Here is a 24,169-nt window from a genome sequence, read left to right as displayed (position 1 = left end):
GATATCTCTTCACCCCTGTGGTTAAAGCTATTCATAATGCTGGGTGGGGTTTGGCTCCCTCACCCTTGTGACCACGGTGGAGATATGGTCCCTGACTCACCCAGTTCTTACAGCCTCGGTTTGGCCACTGGAGAAAAGGGAGCCCGGGGGACCCCAGGATCGCGCTCACCTCCCAGGGCCAAGCTCATGGGGTGGGGCTGGGGCGCCCTTGGCCGGATCCCGTGTCGTATTGAGTCTCCTCCAAACCTGGGCACCAGGCAGAGGGCGGGCGCCCGCTTCCAGCTGCCCCCAGCTCCCCGCCAAGTCCGGCCCTTCCTGGACTTCACTAGCGGCTCCAAGGTCCCGGGACGGAGGGGGGCGTGGCCTGGAGGCCCCCAGGCGGATTGGCCCTTGGGACCGTCACTCCCGGGCGCCCGCCCCCGTATAAAGGCCCTCCCCGGGCCGGCCCGAGAAGGTTTGGGAGCTCTCCTCAAAGTCGCGGTCCCCGCGCCCCGGACGTCCCGCTGGCCGCGGTGAGAGGCGGGGTGCCCGCTTGAGGTGGGAGACGGGGCCCGCCGAGTGCCGGGGCGCCGCAGGGCTGGAAGCAGCGGGGAGGGCCTTCCCGGGGGCTCTGCTGGGCTCTGCGGCCTGGGGAGGGGTCTCCGGCCGGGCCGAGCGCTCCTCCCCTCCCCCCGTCCAACTTCTGCACCGGGCTCGCACTCTCAGACGCTCTCCTCTTAACTCCTGGGACTTTCGGGAGGGAGTGGCGAAGGAGCCCCTAGAAATGGCAGTATCGGGGTGGGGGACAAATCCCGCGTCCAAAACCACATCCTCGCCAAATTCAGAGAGTGTTTGCTTTCCAGGCGCGGTTTGGAGGCGACCCGCGGCCGTCCCGCTCCGGGATCCCGCCCTCGCGGGGGCTTCAGAGCCCACCCCGCCCCTCGCCCGAGACCGCCCCCCTCGCCGGCACAGCCCCCTCCCCCGCCAATCCCGTCGCTGTCTGGGGCCCTCCCCTGCCCCAGCTCCTGACCCCCAGAGGACGGCGGTAAACCCCGCCCCTTCCCCCCTGGGCTGGTGTGGCCGGCGGATTGCACAAGGCGGCGGGGAGGGGAGGCCTACACCTTAACTTATCTGAGTCCTTGGGACCTGTCTCACGACTGAGGGCTTGGGACCTCGACCTCTGGGAACTTTGGAAGTTAGATCTTAGCGTGTTCTGGCTGCCACCGCACGACTCCACCCAGTTCCAGCCAGCTCTTGCTCTTGCTCTGGCAGCTGGGCCAGCTGCAGGCTGGTTTTAGGCCCCAAGGACTTTAGGGGGTGCTGACATCTACAGCGGTCGCTCGCTCGGTCGCCCTTGGTTAAACCGATTCAAGGAGGATGGGACGGAGGACCTCTAAGCTGACTAAGTGAGCTCAGGCTCAGGGGAAGGTGAGGGGGACTCAGGTGATCAGCAGGGGCATGTGTCCCCTCAACCCACTTCCCAGTTGGGTGAGGAGCTTCTGTAACAAGTTCGGACCTCTGTAACAAGCAGGAATCTCATTTCTGGCTGGCTTCACCCTTTGTACACCGCAGCCAGAGTGGTGTGGCATGGATCTGCTTATTGAGCAACTACTTTGTGCCAGGCTGAGCGCCACATATGCAGCATCTCCTCCAATCTACAGGGACTCTGAGCTAGGAATGGTTATCTAAGTTAATAGGTATAGATGTGGCTCCAAGGAAGGGTGCTGCCGTTCCAGGCTCCCAATGCTAATGAGGTGCAAAGCTGGGATTAGAACCCTCTTTAGCTCTGGCTCAGTTGACTAGAGCATCGTCCAGATTCACCAAGGTTGTAGGGCACATACAAGAATCAACCAACAAATGCATAAATAAGTGGGACAACAAATTGATGTTTCTCTTTCTCTTTCTCTCCCTGCCTTTTTCTCTCTCAAACACAATTAAAAAAATTTTTTTTTTAAAGAACCCAGTTTAGACTTCAGGGTGCTCTCAAAACATCAAGTTTCACTTTGGAGATGGTGAAACACATCTGGGCTTCTTTCCGCTAGAAAGAAACTCTTAGAATCAAGGTCAGGGGTTCTCAACAGGCTCACTCCAGAATTGCCTGTGGCACCAGCTATTAAGCACTACTGTTAGACCCATTTTATAGGTGAGAGGACTGAGGCTAGGGCAGAGGAAGCTCCTTGCCCAACACATTAGCACAGACTGGGCAGAGCTGAGACTCCTGGAATCTAGTGTGAGGATCTTCTACCCATCTCATGTCACCTGGCCAGGAAAATGAAGCACACTTGTGGCTCCCACCTCACCTGCAAATGTGCACACTAGACTTATCAGGGGAGCCTCCCTCACCCTTTATACAGCCGAGTCTGACTTGATTGGTTTGCAGTGGGGTCAGGCATGGTGTCTCTAATATTTTTTTTTTCTTTTTCTTTTTTCAAAGCTTTATTTTTTTTTTGAACAGGTAATATTTACCTAGCTCAAAAGTCAGAAACCTGCCCCAGCTACTCGATCTTCCTGCCTGAAAGGTGGCCACCTTTAACAGTTAACTATGTCTCTTTAAAGATTCTGTATAGCCCTGGCCAGTGAGGCTCAGTTGGTTGGAGCAATATCCTGGTCAGGGCACATACCCAGGTTTTGGGTTTGATCCCTGGTTGGGGTGCATACAAGAGGCAACTAATCAGTGTTTCTCTCTTTCTTTCCCTCTCCCTCTCTCTCTAGAATCAATGAAAAACATATCCTCAGATAAGGATTTAAAAAAAAAAAAAATCTGTATAAATGCAAGTAAACCCGTTTACCCCATTCACACCTTTATCTCTACAGTATCTTGACCCATGTCAATTATATGTAAATTCTCATTCTTTTGCCAGGCACTGGGCTAACCTGGTATCTTCTTTATTCCCCTTCTGCTGGACAAACAGGTCATCAGTGTCTTCTTGTGGCCAAAACAGATATACTCACCTCTGGCCACTTGGCAGTACAAGTGTGGGATGGTCCTCGAAGTGAGGTTTCTGGGTCAAAGAGAAGATGTCTCTTGAAACTTGGTAGCTATTGGCAATTGCCATCCACAGAGGTTTTGCTCCATGGGTGTCTCTGGAGTACCGATACAGGTGAGCCCTCAAAGGGCTGTACCAGGACCTTGCCCTTCGAGGTATAGCCCTGGATCAGCTGCATTAGCAGCACCGGGAGCTTGTTAGAAATGCAGACTCTCAGCCCTGCTGAATCATCACCTGCGCTTGGACAAGCCCACGGGTGCATGTTAACAATTGAGAGGCAGGGCTCTCAGAACTGGGTGCTGTCAGAGTGCAGGCGTGACCCGGACTTCCTCCTGGAGGGAGAGGCAGGGCAGGCTGTACCTGACTAGTCCATCTCTCCACAGTTCGTGCTTCTGAGAAATGTCTACCAATGAGACAGAAGCCCCTGCCAACACCCAGGTGGCAGCTGAAGAACCGGTACAGCAGGTGAGGAAGGTCTGGAATCTATGGGGTAAGGCTTCCCGTGTCATGGTACCATGGAAGGGAGCCAGGGAACTGCTGGCAGCACAAGGGGGTTGAGATCTTTCTGACTGGGTGGAGGAGAGTCAGCCGACGAACCTCTAGCAGGTGCCCCTCTAACAGATGGGGCAGGACAACTGGGAATCTCAGGCTCTTAGAAGAACAGGGGTATGATTTGAAACTGCATGGCTCCCCCCCCCCAAAAAAAAAAAAATGTTCTCTGCCTCTGGAGGTTCTCTTAGAGTCCTCCTTCCAAGAATTCAGGCCCTATGCTCCCCTCCCCCATTTAAATAAAGACCTTTTCATAGACTGTTACGGTATCACCTACATAGCATAAAATTCACCCTTATGAAGGGTGCTATTCAGTGATCTTTAGTGAGCTATCAAGTTATGCAGCCGTCACCACCGTACAGTTTTAGAACATTTTTCATCTCCCCCAAAAGAGACCAGCTACCCAGTAGCAGTCACCCCCCTCACCCCCCTTTTCCCTCAGCAACCTTACTCTAGTTTTGGTCTCTGAGACCCTTTCCTGTCTGACTTCTTTCACCGAGTGTGATGTTGTAGACGTTCATCCATGTCGTGTGTGTCAGTGCTTTATTCCTTTTTAAAACTTGTGGTAAAACACACCTCACAAAAAATATACTATTTTAACCATTTTGTTTTATTTTTTTATTATTATTTTTTTATCCTCACCTGAGGATATTTTTTCCATTGCTTTTCAGAGAGAGTGGAAGGTGGAGAGAGAGACACACACACAGAGAAACATTGATGTGAGAGAGACACATCAGTTGGTTGCCTCCCGAATGCGCCCTGACCCGGGGATCAAGCCTGCAACTGAGGTACGGGCCCTTAGCTGGAGTCGAACTCGGGACCCTTCAGTTTGCAAGCCGATGCTCTCACCACTGAGCCAAACTGGCTAGGGCTATTTTAACCATTTTAAAGAGTATACAGTACAGTGGCATTAAGTACATTTACAATGTGCAACCATCCCCATTATCTAATTTCAGAACTTTTTCATCGTTCCCATTAATAGTCACTCCCATTTCTTTCTCCCCTCCGCCCCTGACAACCATTACTCTGCTTTCTGTCTGTGGATTTACCTGCTCTGGTGTGGCTATATGCCAATAAAACTTTATTTACAAAAGCAGGCAGCAATGGAATGTTATTTAGCCATATATAGGAATATCATACTGACACGTACTGCAACATGGATGAACCTTGAAGATATGCTCAGTGAAAGAAGCCAGACACAAAAGGACAAGTACAGGAGGTCCCTAGAGGAGTCAGATCCATAGAGTCAGGAAGTAGGTGGTGGGAGCCAGGGGCTGGGGAGGGGCATGGGGAGTGTGTGTTTAATAGGGGCAGAGTTTCCGTTTGGGAAGGTGAGAAAGTTCTGGAGATGGATGGTGGTGGTGGTGGTTGTACAATGTGAATGTACTTAATGCTACTGAACTATACACTTAAAAATGGTTAAAATGGTAAATTGTTACCTGTATTTTACTACAATTTAAAAAAATTCACCCACTACTACATGGATGAATCTTGAAAACATTATTCAGTGAGAGAAGCCAGACAGAAAAAGACCACAGAGTACATGATTTTATTTATATGAAATGTCCAGAATAGGCAAATTCAGAGAGACAGAGCGCAGGTTAGTAGTTGCCGGGGGCTGGAGGGAGGGGAGAATGAGTGACTGTGAATGGGTACAGGGCTTCTTTTGGGGTGATGGGAAAGTTCTAGAATTAGTGGTGATGATTGCACAACCTTGTGAATATACTAAAAACCACTGAATTATGCACTTTAAAATTGGTGAAATTTATAATACGTGAACTTGATCTCAATAAAGCTACTAGGAAAAAAACAGACAAGAGTAAAAACATCAGTTGGTGGGACAGACTTGGCCTGTGGGCCATAGTTTGCAGACCCTAGCTTTAGACCGTAAGCTCAGAGAGATAGGGTTCTTTTCTCTTGTCACTACCTGGCACACAGTAGGTGTCAAAGACACAAACAAATGAGCTGCAGACCTAAGAAAAAGGAAGCACATGGTGGAACCCTGAAGTTCCTGGCTTGTGCAACTGTGTGGATCCAAAGCAGGGGTGAACTAAGCTGTTTCCCTAGCTGTGAGTGAGAGCAGAAGTGCCAGCACCAGAGTTTCAGGCCCAGCCTCCCCACCCCCTGCCCTGCCCACCTCAGCTACTTCTCCCTGTAGCCCAGCGTGGTGGACCGAGTGGCCAACATGCCCCTCATCAGCTCCACCTGCAGCATGGTATCGGCAGCCTACACCTCCACCAAGGAGAGCCACCCCCACGTCAAGACCGTCTGTGATGTGGCAGAGAAAGGTGTGAAGACCCTCACAGCGGCTGCCGTCAGTGGGGCCCAGCCCATCTTGTCCAAATTGGAGCCCCAGAGTGAGTGAAGCCCCAGAGAACATGGGACCTCCCTTCTTGGCTGTTTTTGCGGGGGGTGGGTCTGCCCCATCCAACCAGCGGCTGACCTTCCCAGGACCCTGAGGGACGCTCATGTGCAGTAACCATCATTTTTCTGTCTTTTCCCATCACCTATAGTCACATCAGCCAGCGGATATGCCCATAGGGGGCTGGATAAGCTGGAGGAGAACCTGCCCATCCTACAGCAGCAGACGGAGAAGGTAACAGACTTCCACCATCAGGAGCCCCGTGGGAACAGGGACCTACCTGGGTATTGAGTGCTCCTTGACTAGAATAGACAAGTGTGACAGCTTACTCCCTGACCCCTCTTCTGTGTGTCCCCCACACTGCAAACCTGTTCCCCACTGGGGAGCTGGACAAGTGTCCTCAATGCCAGCCAGATCTGCTCAGAACCCCCAAGTGTCTCCCACGTTGCCCAGAGAAAAAGCCAAACCCTCCCCACAGCCCACATCGCCCTAGCTGATCTGGCCCCACTGCCTCCCTGCCCTTGTCATGCACTTCTCTTACTCCACTATAGACACATTGGCCTTCATACTCAGTGTTCAGTAACATCAGTGACTGTATGTACCAGACAGTGGTGGAAACAGTTCTTTCCCTCATGGAACTCGTTCTAGGGAGGTGGGAGAAGCAAAGACAATGAACACACCTGGCTCAGTCCTACCCTGGGATCTTTGCACATGCAGTTTCTTCTTCGTGGATCAGGTTTTTAGATCTCTGTTCTAATCACACCTCTTCAGAGGCCTTCCCTTCCCTCTTAAAGATTCTAGCTTAGCACTGCCTAGTAGAACTTTCTCTGAGATACATGTTCTTTCTCTGCACTGTCCAATATGAAAACCACCAGCCATATGAGGCTATTGAATCTTTAGAATGTGTCTAGTGTGACTGCAGAACTCAATTACTAATTCTAATTATTATAAATTTAAATAGCTACTTTTAATTTGTAACCATCACTACCCATTTTAGAACATTTCATCACCCCAAAAAGAAACTTCACACCCGTTAGTTGTTACTCTCCTTCCCATCAAACATCCCAGTCCCTGGCAACCACCAATTTACTTTCTGTCTCTGGATTTGCCTGGTCTGGACATTTCACATAAATAGAATCACACACTGTGTGGCCTTTTGTGTCTGGCTTCTGTCACTGAGGGTTGTGTTTTCAAGGTTCATCCACCTTGCAGTGAGTGTCAGAGCTTCCCTCCTCTTTATGGTTGAGTAAGATTCCAGTGTGTGGATGGGCCACGTTTTGTCTATTCTTTCATCCATTGATGGACATTTTAGGTTGCTTCCACTTCTTGGCTATTCTGAATAATATTGCCATGAACATTTGTGTACAAGTTACATTAGTGTTTTCACAACATGAAGTTTACCGTCTTAACCACTTCTAAGTGTACAGCTCACTAGCAATAAGCATGTTGACACTGTTGTACAGTCATCCCCACCATCCATCTCCAGAACTTTTTCGGCTTCCCAAACTGAAACTCCGTCCCCATTAAACACTCACTCCCCATCCCCCTCCCCCAACCCCCTGGCATCCACCATCCACTTTCTGTCTCTATGAATATGACTTCTCTAGGGACCTCCTATGAGTGGAATCACATAGTATCTGTCCTTTTGTGTCTGGCTTATGTCACTGGGTGTAATATCTTCACAGTTCATCCATGTGGTAGCATGTCAGAATGTTCTTTCTTTCTTTTTTTTTTAATCTTCACCAGAGGATATGTCCACTGATTTCAGAGAGAGGAAGGGGGGAAGAGAGAAAGAGAAACACCGATTGGACACATCCCCCATGCACCCTGACCAGAGATCGAACCCACAACTCTTTGGTGCACAGGATGATGCTCTAACAAACTGAGCTATCTGGACAGGGCTGTGCTTCCTTTTTTTTTTTTTTTTTTTTTTTTTTTAGTAATTTTTTTTATTTTTAATATATCTTTATTGATTTCAGAGAGAGGAAGGGACAGGGAGAGAGATAGAAACATCAATGATGGGAGTCACTGACTGGCTGCCTCCTGCATGCCCCTTACTGGGGATTGAGCCCATCATCCGGGCTTGTACCCAAACCGGTAATTGAGCCGCGATCTCCTGGATAACAGGTCGATGCTCAGCCGCTGAGCCACGCGTGGCTGGGCTGGGCTTCCTTTTTAAGGCTGAATAATACTCCACTGTCTGGATGGGCCACACTGCATTTATCCATTTGTCTGCCAATGGATTGCTTTGGGCTGCTTTTGTCTTTTGTCTGTTGTGAACTGTGAACAAGGCTGCTATAAACATTGGTGTCTGTATCTTTCAGACCCTGCTTTCAATAAAATTTTATTTAGTTTTAATTATTTTAAATTTAAATAATCACCTATAGCTAGTGGCTACTCTATTAGACAGTGTAGCTTTGGGAGGATTGAGGCACAGAAAAGGGAAGTGACTTTCCTCAGGCCACACAGCTAAGAAATATTAAGCCAGGGATTCTAACCAGGCCGGCTGGCTTCTGAGCAAGTGGTCTTAACTGCGATACTGGATTCAACATTGACCCTTTGGGTTTAAGATCACCCGGTAGCTAGAACTACCCCCTTGGGCTCCTTGGAGGTTGGGGTGCATGGGTGGGGCTACCCAGGTATGGAGGGAATGCAGAGATGCTGATGCTGGCCTGACTCATAGGTCCTGGCGGATACCAAGGAACTCGTGTCATCCAAGGTGTCAGGGGCCCGAGAAGCTGTATCCAACAGGGTGTCCAACGCCAAGGACACAGTGGCCACCCGAGTGACAGAGGCAGTAGACGTGACCCGGGGAGCTGTTCAGAGCGGCATGGACATGACCAAGTCCGTGGTGACCAGCAGTGTCCACTCAGTCATGGGGTCCCGTGTGGGCCAGATGGTGCTGAGCGGGGTGGACACAGTATTGGGCAAGTCGGAGGAATGGGTGGACAACCACCTGCCTATGACAGACTCTGAGCTGGGTGAGTGTGGCCCTTGGGCCTGAGACCCCTCCCTGGACCTCCCAACCTGGGCCCCTTTTGGCTACCTGGAGTCTGTCCACTTGATTGAACGTTTAAATGAACAAATAAATGCTGGGATGGGTGGGGCATGAGAACAACAGAGGAGAGTCTGGGTGATTTTATTCAGGGATTTAAGCACCTCCTGAGCACATAGGGACACAATCTGTGAGCAAGATGGAAGCCTCTGCTTTGTTGAATTGATGACAGAACCGATGATCAGTGCTCAAGAGAAAAAAACAGCATGCTGAGGGGGTGGGAAGGGGTTTCAGGGAACAATAGGGATGAGGAAGTTTGCATTTTTAGAGGACCCATGGGAAGGTGGCATTTGAGCACAGAGGTGGAGGTAGAAAGGAGTGAGCCATCTAGATGTCTAGGTTAAGAATGGTCCTGGGAGAGGAAACAGCCCGTGCAAAGGCCCTGAGGCAGGACCTTGCCTGGTGTGTTGGAGGAACAGCAAGGAGGCCCCAGTGGCTGGAAAAGAATGAGCGAGGAAGAGAGAGAGAGAAAGTGAGGGCAGGGAGAGGGGACAGAAGCAGGTCATGCAGGGCAGTATGGGCCAAGGGGAAGACGAAGGCAGAGGAGGGACACTGACCTGAGGAAGGTGCTTACAGGCGCCCTCAGGTGGCTGCTTTGGGGAGGACAGGCCTGGAGGCAAGGGTGGGAGCAGAGGGACCAGGGCAGTGAAAATGGGGCCTGAACCAGGTCAGAGTAGAAATGAAGACAAGTAGACAAACTGGGGATGAAACCATTGGAGACAAAGCAGCCAGCCCTACTCATGGTCTGTACCTGTCCTCTCATACCCATGGCTCTTGCGGTGGTCTTGACGCTGCATATGAAAGAGGGCCCTCCTTTGTACACATGCCAGGGACTTTCAGTGTGCTGGCGTGTTAGCCTCCAATGCCCGTGGCAGCAACAGCCCATGAGGGCTGCAAGTAACTAGACACCATGCTCCATCCAGAGGACAGTGTGGCCCTGGCCCATTGGCCAGAGCTGGTTTGTTTGAATGAGGAGCCAAATATTTGGGAGAACAGAAAAAAGTTGAAGACAGGCTAGATCAGGGTTTCCCAACTGTGGCCTTGCTAACATTGCGGCCAGGCCACTCTCTGTGGGGCCATCCTGGGCAGTGGGGGGGGGGGGGGGGGGCGCTAAGCAGCACCTACTCAATGCCAGGAGCACCCCCAGTTGTGACAACTACAAATATCCCCAGACATTGCCCAATGTCCCCTGGGGACCAGAATTGCCCCCAGATGAGAATCGCTGCTTTGCCTACTCTAGAACTTCATATATAGTCTGTGGAATCCAGTGGTTCCCTGATGGGTGAATAGCTAATCTTTATCTCCATCTCTTTTTCCATTTGGGATTGCTACAGGTAGCTCTTAAAAGTGTCACTTCTTTCTCTGTAGCTGGAACACTTCCATGGAGAAAGTTCTCTCCAATTTTGATTACCCCGAGGTACAGTTTAGTGAGGAAAAGCAGGGAAAATAGCTAACTTATTTATTTTGGCATCATGGCCTGGTTCATCAGTGCCCTCCATGGGTCTGTAGTGGTTTGGTTTTTTACTTTATAGGTTTGAACACATGGATTAACACGGCATATTCCAATCCGAAGTGTTTATTTTATCCCATTATTTTCGGCCAATTGGCGCCCCCCTCAAGCTAGCTGTGAGTCCCATGATTCTCCCTGAGAACCCTCAGTGGAAAGGAGAAGTCCCTTGCTTTATGGAAAATCTCAATGTTCCAGGCAGGGCTGGCGAGCTTCAGCCCTACAGCATGTGGCTTGAGTGTAGCATGTTACTTGTCCTTTGAGTTTCCAAAACCCAACTCTGAACCTCTTGAAAGATGGGATCTGGCTGATGTCTTCCCTGCTGAACCCCAAGTTCAGTGCCTGCTGGCTCTAGTAGGTGTTCAGTTTCTCCATAAGACTCAGCTATGGGTCTTGGCTCCTGAAGGCAGCTATGTCTTGTAACCTCATAAGCACTTTCTGGACTAGATAGCACTGACTTATTAAACACCTTGCTGACTGGCTATTTTGAGCCAGAACTGACCCATGTGGCTGACTTCTTTTCTTTCGTGACCGTTCAGTAGGTGTTTAAAATTACTTAAGTTATCGTAAGTACAGACACAAGTTATCTCATGACAGGTCAGCAACGTTCAGACGTGGGAACACATGTATACTCGTGACCGGTCAGCAAGGTGTTTAAGATGGTTCTCCTATGACTCAAACTTCTCCCATCATGTATGGTTGAGAACATGGGGTCAGATGGCCGGGCGTCAAATCCTGATTTGCTGCTTTCAAGTTGTGTTACCTTGGGCAAGACAATTAACCTCTCTGAGCCCCAGTTTTTTCAACTGTAAAAGTGAGAGAACAGTGCCTTCCTCACAGAGTTGTTAAGATTTGACAAGAATGCCTGTTAAGATTTGACAAGAAGTCACGGGAAGCACCTAGAACGTTGTGAAAGATTGGCCACTATTAATATATTCCAGGCAATAATACTAGGTCAACTGACTTTTTTCCGTGAAGGATCAGACAATAAATATTTTAGTTGCCATTGGGCAAGAGACCACATATTCCACTGTTGTAGTTTGACAGTAGTCAAAGATAATACATAATGGACATTTATAGTTGTATTCACTGGTTGTACAAAACCGCAGACAATTTGGATGTGTCTTGCAGGGTATAGTTTGCAGACCCTTATGCTAGTTTAAGGCCTCTTAATCCTGGGAAGTTTGGTTCTCATTGTACCCATTTTGCAGGTGGGGAAAAGTAAGGCAGGGAAACCCGTCTCTCCGTGGCCTCAAAGCTTGCAAGCATAAGACCCACATAAACCTGGGTAGTCCATGTGAAACTAAAGCCCACACTCTGTAGTATGCATCAGGGAAGGCTGAGCTGCTTGCTCTGTCTGCAGACCAGCTCTCATGATGCTTCCCCTGCCTCCCCCATGCAGCCCACCTCGCCACACCTGTAGAAGGCTTCGACATCGCCTCAGTGCAGCAGCAGCGGCAGGAACAGAGCTACTTCGTGCGTCTGGGCTCACTGTCGGAGCGGCTGCGCCAGCAGGCCTACAAGCACTCACTGTGCAAACTGCAGCACACCAGGCAGAGGGCCCAGGAGGCCCTGCTGCAGCTGGCGCAGGCACTCAGCCTGGTAAGGCCCTGCCCGCGGCGTGGGGCATGGCACGGCGGCGTCTGGGGGTCAAACCCGCAACCCTTTGGTGTGCGGGCCAACGTTCTAACCACTGAGCCACAACGGCCAGGACAGCATTTCCTTCCTTTTTAAGGCTGAACAATGTTCTATCGCAAACACTGTTTAAGCCTCTGCTTCTGTTCCCTCTGCTCATGTTTCTGTTGGCCACAGCCAGCCAGGTGTCCAGGCCCAGTTGCAAGGGGAGGGAAGAAACAAGACAGAATGGGTGGAGCTGCAGAAAATTTGTGGCCACTTTGGAAACCATGTGTGAAAACAGCGCCCCTCCCTCCTTTCCTCCCCTTATCTCAGATAAAAGGAGGAGGACTCCCCAGGCTCCCTCTGGAATCCTCTCTCTCCCAGGATGTGCAGGGGCTCTGTGGACCTTGGTCAAGCAGGGGAGGCAGCTTCTCTCACTGCTCTCTCTCCCACTCCAGATGGAAACTGTCAAGCAGGGAGTTGATCAGAAGTTGGTGGAAGGTCAGGAGAAACTACACCAGATGTGGCTCAACTGGAACCAGAAGCAGCTCCAGGGCACGGAGGGGGACCCAGAGAAGCCAGAGGTACCTGTGTGGGGAGGGGCATAGGGTGCTTGGGGCCCTGACTTCCCTCTCCACACCCCTGCTTGATGGACTCACTTGCCTGAACTGCTTCCCCTAGCCTTGCCTCCCATTAACCGCCTTCAGGACTCACCAACACCCCCTCTGGGAAGCCTGCCTAGTTTTCTACTCTTGGGTGTGGGTGTTGCTTCTGAACTTGGGACACTTGATAGTGACGTGTCTCAACCTGCTAAATTCTAAGCTATGTCTTGAAACTCTTGTAACCTTCCCTCCCCCATCACAGTGTCCCATCGAATCCTTCATAGTTACTTACCTTGCCCCTAGTAACTACTAGCTTCTTCTGGTTCCTCAAATCTCTCTCAAGTATTGGCCTTCTGTACCCTGCTCTAATTTTTGCCACCTGTACTGTCACTCATCTCAGCTTTCATTGAATCAACAATGCCTTACGCAATTCTCACACCTCATTCTGAATGATACCCCTCCAGTCTTAGGTCTGTACTAACACTAGAGCTTCTCAGCTTAGCCTCTCTGTAAATGGGATATAGGGCTTTCTGTAAGGTTAAGATGAAATTAGCTAAACTTGTATGTGAATGTTCACAGCAGCATTATTCACAGTGGCCAAAAAGAGGAAATAGCCCAGATGTCCGTTGATGGATGGATGAACAAAATGTGACCCATCCATACAAAGGAATATTACTCAGACATAAAAAGGAGTGAGGCGCTAATACACGCTAAGACATGAATGAACTGTGAGGACATTATGCTCACTCAAAGAAACCAGACAAAAAAGACCACGTATTGTATAATTTCATTTATGTGAAATGTCCAGAACAGGCAAATCCAGAGACAAAAAGTGAATTTGTGGTTGCCAGGGGCTAGGGGAGGGATTTCCTTTTGGAGGTGATGGAATGTTCTGGAATTAGAGGTGATGGTTACACAATGGCATGAATATACTAAAAACCACTGAATCATACATTTAAAATGAATTTTCTGATATGTGAGTCATATATATATGATTAAATGAGGTCATAAGTAAAGCACATGCTGCTATAAAAGTGATATTTATGAAAATATGATGAATATCTATAAATTCATAACTGCTCAGCATTCAGCCAAACTGCTGAAAACTGCCTCCTTTCCCCCTCTGCTGAATGCAGCAACCAGAGATACAGATTTTGACTCTCTTATCAACACCTCCCTTCCTGGTTCAAGTCCAGAGCTCAGCTGACAGCGCTCAGGGCAGTCTGCTCTGAACTCTTTCCTGGTTGGGGAAATTTTCAGGGACCTGATCTAAACTGCTTACAACTTCTGCCTAGAAAGTTCTTTCAGACCTTCCCTCTTTTTTTTAACTTTAAAAGAAAAACAATTTTGAGATATAAAAATGTCTTGTACTTCTTTAAAAAGTTATAATTGAGATATAGTTCACATACTGTACAATTCACCCATTTAAAGTGTATGATTCAGTGGTTTTTAGTATATAGATGCTCCTCAACTTACAATGGGTTACTTCCTGATAAACCCATTTTAAGTTGAAAATATCATAAGTCAAAAATGCATTTGATACATTCCAACCTACTGAGCATGACAGCTTAGCCCAGCCCACCACAAACATGCTAAGAACACGTACATTAGCCTTCGGTTGAGCAAAATCCTCTTGCTGCTGCTGCCTAGCACCATGGGACAGTATCAGACCACATATTGCTAGCCTGGCAAGATCCAAACTCAAAATTTAAAGTATGCCTATCTCTTTTGCACCATCATAAAGTCAAAAAATCATAAGTTGAAACATCACAAGTCAGGGACCATCTGTATTCATAGGGTGTGTAACTGTCACCACAATTTATTTGGAACATTCAAATCACCCCAAAAAGAAACCCTGTACCCATGAGCAGTCACTCCCATCCCCCTCTCCCAGCCTCTGACACCAACCCACTTCGTGTCCCTGTGGATGTGCCTGTTCTGGACATTTCACATAAATGGAATCACACACTGTGTAGTCTTTTGTGTCTGGCTGCTCTCATTGAGCATCATGGTTTCAAGGTTCATCCATGTTGTAGCAAGTGTCAGTGTTTCACTTCTTTCTCCCTCCCCTCCCCCTTTTAAAATTGATTTTAAAGGAAAGGAGAGAGAGAAACAACAATCGGTTGCCTCCCACACATGCCCCAACCAGGGGTTGAACCAACCACCTGGGTATGTGCCCTGACTGGGAATCGAACCTGCCACCTTTTGGTGTACGGGACGACACTCCGACCAACTGAGCCACACCAGCCAGGGCACTGCTTCGCTCCTTTTCATAGCTGAGCAGTATTCCAATGAGGGACCACCTTGTGTTGGATCCATTTACCAGCTGGTGGACATGTAGGTTGTTTCTACTTTGGGCTGTCGTGAGTGGTGCTCCTATGAAAACACTGGTGCATAAGTTTTTGTGTGGATGTGTTTTCTCTTCAGTAGATACTCAGTGGAGTACTGCTGGGTTATAATGCTATAGTTTAATATCTCGAGAAACCACCAGTCTGTTTTCCACAGTGACTGCACCACTGGCCAGTCCAAGAGCTCCAGTTGCTCCCCATCCTCCCTGACTCCTGTTACTATGTCTTTGTAATTCTAGTAGCCCCAGTGAGTGTGCAGTGGTGTTTTATTGTGGTTTAAGCTGCATCTCTCTAATGGCTAATGAAGTTGAACATCTTGTACTTATTGGCCATCTGTGTGTCATCTTTGGAGAAATGTCTATGCCCGTTTTTCAGTGTGACTGGTGTATATCTCATGGTTCAAAACTCTTAAGAGCCAGCCCTGGCCAGTGTGGCTCAGTTGGTTGGAGCTTCGGCCCATACACCAAAAGGTGGTGTGTTTGATTCCCAGTCAGGGCACATACACAGGTTTTGGGTTCGATCACTGGTTGGGGACTGTGTAGAAGGGGGCCAGTTGATGTTTCTGTCTCTCTCTGTCCCCTCCTCTCAGTAAAAATCAGTAAAATGTATTTAAAAAACAAACCAAAACTCTAAGAGCTGGGGTATCCCAAATAACAGTGCTGAGCGGCCTCCCTATGGAAGGGTTTTCCTGAAAGTGAGCGGTAGAGCCCCCGTTTTCTTTTTCCCTGGCTTTAGAACCAGTTTTCCCCAAAGCAGTGGCCCTAATCGCCCCCCGCCCCTCTTCCTTCTCAGCAGGTTGAGTCCCAGACGCTCACCATGTTCCGTGACATTGCCCAGCAGCTGCAGGCCACCTGTACTTCGTTGGGGTCCAGCATCCAGGGGCTGCCCACCCATGTGAAGGACCAGGTGCAGCAGGCTCGCCGCCAGGTGGAAGACCTTCAAGCCACCTTTTCTGGCATTCATTCCTTCCAGGACCTGTCCAGCAGCATCCTGACGCAGAGCCGCGAGCGAGTTGCCAAGGCCCGGGAGGCCCTTGACCACATTGTCGAGTATGTGGCCCAGAACACACCAATCACTTGGGTGGTGGGACCCTTCGCCCCCGGAGTTACTGAGAAAGCCCCAGAAGAGAAGAAGTAGAATAGACAGGAAGAGGCTTGGGGTCTCAGTCCCTCCCTGAGGGGCCAGAAAGGAGCCCTGGACCCCTTGCACCCCAGCTCATCTTAGCTACTGCCTTGGGAAACTGGGGTCCTCCAAACAGACCAGTCCCTCCTCCTCTCTGAGCCTGGAGGAAGCATGTTCTGAACCTTACTTCATCAGTTATTAATGTGAGGTTTGTGGAAATTTTTTTTCTAGAAGGTTTTAAATTGTTTTAAAGAAGGTTCCAAAAACTTATTTTTTCTTTCTTAAAAACTATATCAAGGGCCACAAACATCAGTGTTTAGGTACCAGACTTGGACTTCTGGTCTGTGAAGTGGGCCTCCTGCAGCAGGTTGGAGGTGGAGCTACCTAGGTGCATTCTAGAGCAGAAGGGGGCTGAGGTCTGCCTGGCAAGCCGTAGGTGCCTGGAGCTTCAGTGTTGCCTTAATAAATTTTATCTGCAGCTAAGTACAGTGTGTGTGTGTGTGTGTGTGTGTGTGTGTGTGTGTGTCTGTGTGTGTGTGTGTGTGTGTGTGTCTGTGTGTGTCTGTGTGTGTGTGTGTGTCTGTGTGTGTCTGTGTGTCTGTGTGTGTCTGTGTGTGTGTCTGTGTGTGTCTGTGTGTGTGTGTGTGTGTGTCTGTGTTTTACCAGCAGCTGAGCAGTTCTGGTGTCTCTGTGTGGCCACCTTGGCCCCATTTTTGCTTTGCTCCCAAAGGTGGGACAGGGATGGACCTCCTACTGAACTTGAAATTTGGCACTCAGTGCCTCAGGCAGGGCCCATGTTGGTTGTCAGCGATGTGCTCTCCATTCTTGCTTAGCCTTGAGTCTTCAAATTTGGTCCTGGACGTTGCCGAGAAGAGCTGGGTGCTGGGCCTTTCAGCCCCATCCTGGCATGCCGGAACCTTGACCCATGTCATGCCATGTCATAGGTCTGTGGCAGAAACGAGAAGCCTTCTGCTTTTCTTCTAGTGGAACTTTCTAGGTGTGTGGGGGAACACTGTGGCAGGGTGACCCCCCAAAATGCCCACTTCCTAGTCCCCAGGACCTTCCATGGCAAAAGGACTTTGCAGATGGGATTCAGTTAAGGATCTGGAGATAAGAGATGATCCTGGATTATCCAGGTGGGCCTTAAACATCATCACAAGGGTCCTTATGTAAGAGGGAGGCTAGACGGTCAGAGCTGGAGGAGGTGTGAGGACAGAAGTGGAGGTGCGAAGATGCTCTGCTGTTCCCCTTGAAGATGGACAAGGCTATGAGCCAAGGATGCAGGCGCCTTTAGAAGCTGGAAAAGGCAGTAAACCAATTCTTCCCTGAAGGTTCCAGAAGGAATCAGCCCGCCAACGCCTTAATTTTCGCCCCATAAGACTCATTTCAGACTTTCGAACTCCAGAACTATGAGATGAAGCATTTTTTTTTTCAGCCTCTAAGTTTGTGGTTCATTGGCTACAGCAGCTGCAGGGAACTCACACCGGGTGCAAGGAATTCAAATTGCCACTGAACAGAACTCAGCTTGTCCACTTGTGTCACTGGCTGTGTTCCCACTGCTGTGCTGACCTTTACTTGCAACTCTGAACCCAAATCCTCTCATTGCCCACTCTGGCCCAGGCTGTTCCATTTACTTCACATGCAAATCCCTTTAAATGCCTCAGCCTTGCAGGTTAGGTGTCCCCACTTTACAGATGACAAAATGGAAGCACACAGCTGGGAACTGTGTGCTCCGGGATTGCCTCCTCTCGGCCATGTCCGCAATGCCACCAATCTGTGCTTGTTCTGTTTGCTGCACAGTCCTGAGGGCCAGGACTGTGCTCCGCGGTGCTGGCTGGGCCACACTGGGCTCCAACTCAGTGACAGGACATGGGTCTACTGGCCAGTTACCAGTCCCTGGTGTGGGACCCTAAATGGAGGCCTTTGCCTGTCGTATCCTTCAGTGTCATCATCTGAGATCCAGCTTCAGCATAGTTCTGGTGCAAAGATTGTGCATTTATTATTATTGTTTTTAATCATTACCTGAAGATATTTTTTCCATTGCTTTTCAGAGAGTGGGGGGGGGAGATTCATCGATTGGTTGCCTCCCACCTGCACCCTGACCAAGGCCAGGGATCCAGCCTGCAGCTGAGGTACATGCCCTTGGACGGAATCAAACCCGGGACCCTTCAGTCCACGGGCCAGCGCTCTAACCACTGAGAAACCAGCTAGGGCAAGACTGCACATTTAAAGGGCCTGGTGCTTAGGTTATCTCAGGGTCTGTCCCCCTTGGCACAGTGCACATTTGAGGCTGGGTCATTCTCTGTGGGGCCGCTGTGGGCATGGGGTGTTGAGCATCTCTGGCCCCCATTCACTCGATGCCAGGACAACCCCTCCCCAGTCATGACAACCATAGTGGTCCTCAGATACTTAGTCACCCCGGGTGAGAACCACTGAGTTAACTGATTTTCTCCCAAACACTTATTTTCCTGCCTTTTGCTTAAATGAGTCACTGGGGTTCCCCAAACTGGGCCGTTAGTCTGGCAGTAGGCAAATCTCTTCGTGTTGATGCTAAGCTAATACTGGGCATAGCTGTGAGGCGGGTGCTGTTTTGAGCACTTGTGGATGTCAGCCTCATCTCAACCCTCTGGGGTAGCTGCTACTAATCTTCCCATTTTATAGGTGGGGGAACTGAGGCAGATAGAAAACATAATTTCCTCAAAGTCTCCTGGTCAGTAAGTGGTGGACCTGGGTCTCAGAACGAAGGCAGCCGGCCCTGGAGCCCACGAGGGCCTGGCAAGCAAGTTGGGGTTCTTATCTTTCTGTATGTACCCTGACTTGCTGCAGGAGCTTGGCTGACCAGCTTCCCCCTCTGCCCATCGTTGCTCCCTCCCCTCTGCAAAATAGGATGCATTAATTAGCTACTGCCATGTAACAAGTTAACAGTAACTTAGTGGCTTTCAACACATTTTCCCACATTATTTCATAAAGTCAGAGGACTGTTAATTCATCACAGGCAGCATCCAGTCTGCTCTTTTGTGTTCATTCCTAGTCTGATGGCTGAGCAATTGCAGGCTTTTTTCTTTTTTTTTTTTTTTTTTTGAGAGAGAGACATCGATTTGTTGTTCCATTTATTTCTGCATTCATTGGTTGCTTGTGTGTTCCCTGACCGGGATTGAACCCACAACCTTGACATATTGGGACTAACCAACTGAGCTACCCAGCCAGGGCCTGCAGGCTTTTCTTAATAAAAAGAACACTGTTGGTGGCCCTGGGGAAATCCCCTCTATCTTAACGGGTGGGATGGGAAGAGGGAGGATCTTCTCTTTTGCCAAGTGCATGGCCCACAAAGCCTAAAATTTTTACTATCCCATCCTTTGTAGGAAAAGCTTGCCAGCCTCTGCTGGAGACCACTGTACTGTGCTTCCTGTTATATCTTACTGCTTAGACTTAACGATTCCTCCCAGGATTTAAAAGCTGCCACATGTGTTGCTACAGTAATGGTAAACATCGTGCCACACTTAGGGCTAACGGTGTAGCGCCTCTCCAGCAGTGGCTCACAATGGTGATGCTGAGGGGCAACGGGGTGAACCAGCATGACGTCTGTTCCCAGCTGAGGCACAAAAGTGAGAGGGGGACTTTGGTTCACACCCCACCCCACCCCCACCCCCACCCCCACTAGAGGGCGGAAATGACTTGTGCTTTCTCATTTGCAAGGGCAGGGCAATGCCACTTTCTCTTCAGGGCTCTGGGTAGGATGGGCCAGGATTTACAAAGCCTTATTTAAAAAGCAGCCTGGGCCAGGCTGGGTGTGGCTCAGCGGTTGAGTATCGACCTAGGATCTAAGCGATCGGGGTTCGATTCCCGGTCAGGCCACATGCCCAGGTTGCGGGATTGATCCCCAATCGGGGGCCTGCAAGAGGCAGCCGATCAATGACTCTCTCATCATTGATGTTTCTATCTCTCCCTCTCCTTTCCTCTCTCTGAAATCAATAAAGATATATTTAAAAAATAAAAAGCAACCTGGGGCACCTCCCCTATGTTCTAGCAGCCCCATTCCTGTGTTTGTACCCAAGCTTTGTGGCAAAATTCACAAAAAGACCTGCCCCAAACGTTCATAGACGCTTTATTCGTAACAGCCCCCAGCTTAGCACAACCACAGTGTACACCCAGAAGAGAACTGATAAGCAAACGGGTAGATTCACTCTGCGGAATATTATGCAGCCGGGAATAAAATTTTCCATTTTGTAACCACATGGATGAAACTCAGGCATGATATTGAGTGAAAGAAGCCAGACACAAAAGAATCCACACTTTGGTTCCATTTAAATGAAGCTTCAAGACAGGTGAAACTAAACTATAATGAAAGAAATCTGCACAGTGGTTGCCCAGTGGGTAAAGATGAAGAAGGGGCTGGTGGGGACTTCTCAAAGCTGAAATGACCCACATCTTGGTCTGGGTGTTGGCTCTAGGAAGTGTATGCATATGCAAAAGTCCACTGAGCTGTTCATTTAAGACTTATATACTATAGCACCTATGAATTATACTTCAACACAAATTAAGAAAGTGAAAGTAACATGCAGTGGTGGATGGAGGAAATGAGCCCTATGTTTACTTCCAGTGGGAGTCCAAACAGGGAGTGCCGATTTGGAGAACAATCAGTGGTATTTAGTAAGAGCGAGAATGTACCTTTTCCCCATTGGAGAAGTCCCAGAAGGTCCCCTTTTCGGCAGCTACCCTACAGAAACCCTGTTGAAAGATGCTGTTATCACTTCCATGTTACAAAGGAGGGAGACTGAGGCACAACTCAGAGTACTGGCCCTTGGCCCCACCTCACAGCTAGTTAGTGTCTAAGTAAGGATTTAAACTCAGCACTCAGATCTCCACCCCGACCCAGCACTGTGTTCATAACCACCACCTTGTAAGGTAGCAATGCCTGTTGTTGGGGAATAGTGGAAGCAACCGGCACGGCCAATGACAGGGGACTTAATAAATTGTGATATAGCCATGCTTAGTGAGACCATAACACACTTAAAAAGAACAAGGTTGGGTTCCATATAGTGGATTACAAAAATGTTAAGAGATGTTAACATCATGGAATAAAACGAAATATTGATGCCACCTATGTCCAGAGTCAGTGAACTACAGCCACTGTCCAGCCCACCACCTGGTTTTATAAATAAAGTTTTACTGGTACACAGCCATACTCATTTATTGACACAGCATCTGTGACTGCTACAAGGACAGCATCAGGTAGTTGTAACATAGATGGTCTGACCAGTATTGCTGATAATAATTATTATCTGGTCCTTTAAAGAAGAAAAGTTTGCTGACTTCTGGCAAATACGAATTATAAAGCCAAACCAGACTGAAGAACACTAAATATTACATTCATGAGCCCGGGCTGGGTGCTCAATTGGTTAGAGCATCATCCCGATATACCAAGGTTTCAGGTTAGATCCCTGGGTCAGAGCACATACAAGAAGCAACCAATGAATGCATAAATAAGTGGAACAACAACTCTATGTTTCTCTCTCTCTCTCCCCCTTCCTCTCTCTCTAAAAATCAATAAATTTTTTAAAAAATCATTAAATATTCATTATTAAAAATAAATAAATAAATATCACATTCATGGATATATATATATATGCAAAACTGAAGTAATGGGCACCCGAGTGGAAGGCCCCCTTCCTGGTGCAGGAGGAAGAGAAGTTGGATGGGAACCTGGACGTCAGCTGGAATGTGGTCTTTCTTTCATTGAAGCAGGGAAGTGGGCAGCCTGGCTACAAGTGGTCAGATTTACCTATCTGGAGCTCAGGGTTTCCCCTGGGAGCTGGCATGCTCCAGCCCTGTTACTTCCTCTGAGCCTCAGTTTTCTCACCTATAAAATGGGCATATTCAAACCTTCCTGGAAAGGTTAAGACATGGATCAGATGTGTTTGGCTTAGGGACAGGAACCAAAAATCAGTGATGGTGGGGCGGGGGCAGAGAGGCAAAGGAAGGTAGGTTCAATGCACTCTCCCCCTCCAGCTCCGGAAGCCCCAAAGGCAGGCACCACTTCTTTCTTCCTGATGTATCCCTGAAGCCTGCCCATGCCTAGCACACAGTAAGTGCTCATTAAAACTTATCTCTCACCAGAGTGAAGCACTGAGTAATGGCCCCCTGGGGGTTTATATCTGTATAACTTTCATTTGCAGCACCCCCACCCCACCCTGCCCATGAACCTCTAGGTGAACTTTGTCCTGAGATCCATGGACATCTGGGGGAACGTGATACTGGAGTTCAGGATGTCCATGAACTGCGGGGGGGGGGGGGGGGGGGGGAATGCACATCTTTATTTTCACTGACTTTAATTGATATTTGTCGTTTCCTTAATTATGAACAAAGGCAACAGCAGGACTTGTGACTTTGTCCCTAATTGAAAACCATAGGTATTTTCACATCAGATTGCATTGCTGCAGGTGGCTCAAAATACAGCTGACACTAGAGTCCCTGCACTTATTAGGTCTTGTTAGGGAATACTGTGACAAAGTGTATCCCTAAGTGTTGTTTGTTTCAGTATAGCTCTATTTCAAAAGTATTTTTAAAGTGATTGTCTTACAAGTTTTTTTTTTAAGCTTTAAAAATTGTAGTAAAATATACTTAACGTAAAACTTACCATTTTAGCCATTTTTCAGTGCTCAGCTCAGTGGCATTATGCACAGTCACACTGTTGCGCAACCATCACCACCATCCATCTCCAGAGCTTTTCCATCTTCCCAATGAAACTGTCCCCACTGAACACTCCGTCCCCCCCGCCCAGGAGCCCCTGGCTTCCACTGTCTTCTTTCTGTCTGACTCCGACTCCTCTAGGGACCTCCTGTGAGTGGAATCGCACAGTATTTGTCCTTCCGTGTCTGGCTTATGTCACTGATCTTAATGTCCTCAAATTTCATTCATGTTATAGCAGGTGTCAGAACTCCCTTTTTGAGTCTGAACAATACAAAGGCCATTGGATTGATACACCACATTCTGTTTACCCATTCATCCGATGAAGGATTACTAATTTGTTTTTGAAAATATTTTAATAAATGCATTTCAACATAATGTCATTGTAACCTCCCGTATTTTGTTTTATGAATCTACAAACGGTATTTTGAGAATAGGCTCCTCAGATCTCCAGGCAGACAAAGGGGCCCAGACAAAGGCATTTATAATTTTGTAGGCCCCTTTCTCCGTTTAAATAAATAAATAATAGATAAATAAATAATACATTTTACAATTGCATTGGCATAAAGATGAGTATAATCCAGCTGGGAATTCTATTCACTTTTTTGATTTTAAAAGAAATGCAAACATTTTTGTGTGCCCCTAAAAGTAGGATGGCCCTGAGTAGGGTGTCTTAGCTATTCCCCGCGGATCTGTCCCTCTGGGTACAGGACACCCGACAGGTTAGGCCCCTGCGAATTCTAAAACGCCCTGTGAGCAGCTCCAAGGTGCGCTATCTCGCTTCCCCTCTTCCCACCACGTGGGTTTCCCCCAACTCCTCCGGGATGGCCACAATTCCCCTTCCTCCTGCTTTGGGGGCGCCCCACCGACCATTTTCCCAGCCTGTTTGGTTTCCTGGACAGTACTGATCACTAATTGAAATGATCTAATTTTAAACTGTGGTTCTTTTCTCACTGGGCTGCCTCGCCCTCCCCAGGGCCCGGCTTTGTCCCTCCTGCCCCTGCTGCGGTCCCCGGAGCGCCGCGCGCCAGCGGTGCCCCAGCGGCCGTCGGGGGAGGCGCGGGGCGCAGGGGCGGCACCGCGGGGCGTCCCCGGGACTTTCCCGGGCCTCGGGGAGAGCGTGACTTCACTTCCCCCCGCCCTCCCCCGGGGCGCGGAAGGGGCGGGCGGACCCCGAGGGCAGGCCCGCCCGGCGCCCTTTGCGCCCGGCCCTCCGCCGCCCAGCCGCCCGCCCGCGTCCCGCCGCAGACCCCGGGCCCCGACGGCGCGGCCGAGGGGCCTCGGCGACTGGAGAAGGGGCGAGGCCGCCCCGGAGCCCCGGTGAGTGGAGGAGGGGCGAGGCCGCCCCGGAGCC

The 24,169-nt window shown here is 49.2% G+C and overlaps 1 protein-coding gene across 2 annotated transcripts; it reads left to right on the top strand.

Annotated features, from left to right (window-relative positions):
* Window positions 1-457: 457 nt before the first annotated feature.
* PLIN3 (perilipin 3) lies at window positions 458-16,377 on the top strand. Of its 2 annotated transcripts, none has more exons than XM_016197869.2 (8): window positions 458-512; window positions 3,350-3,431; window positions 5,674-5,872; window positions 6,029-6,111; window positions 8,561-8,858; window positions 11,842-12,041; window positions 12,515-12,640; window positions 15,799-16,377. In XM_016197869.2, exons 2-8 carry the CDS (start codon window positions 3,366-3,368, stop codon window positions 16,141-16,143), a joined length of 1,317 nt encoding a protein of 438 aa, XP_016053355.2. In that variant the 5' UTR covers window positions 458-512; window positions 3,350-3,365; the 3' UTR covers window positions 16,144-16,377. The 2 variants fall into 2 exon arrangements, with proteins under 2 accessions (XP_016053355.2, XP_016053354.2); XM_016197868.2 differs by having other exon boundaries at window positions 463-537.
* The last annotated feature ends 7,792 nt before the right edge of the window (window positions 16,378-24,169 follow it).

Source organism: Miniopterus natalensis, chromosome 4, assembly GCF_054644295.1.
Source record: "Miniopterus natalensis isolate mMinNat1 chromosome 4, mMinNat1.hap1, whole genome shotgun sequence".
NCBI classification, from domain to species: Eukaryota; Metazoa; Chordata; class Mammalia; order Chiroptera; family Miniopteridae; genus Miniopterus; species Miniopterus natalensis.
This window is presented reverse-complemented; position numbering and strand designations above follow the sequence as displayed.

Bases quoted from the DNA above. Each gene is read 5' to 3' on its own strand.
- PLIN3 (XM_016197869.2), top strand. From the start codon at position 3,366: ATGTCTACCAATGAGACAGAAGCCCCTGCCAACACCCAGGTGGCAGCT. The intron at 3,432-5,673 runs GTGAGGAAGGTC...TTCTCCCTGTAG, and splicing joins CTGAAGAACCGGTACAGCAG to CCCAGCGTGGTGGACCGAGT. The intron at 12,042-12,514 runs GTAAGGCCCTGC...CTCCCACTCCAG, and splicing joins TGGCGCAGGCACTCAGCCTG to ATGGAAACTGTCAAGCAGGG.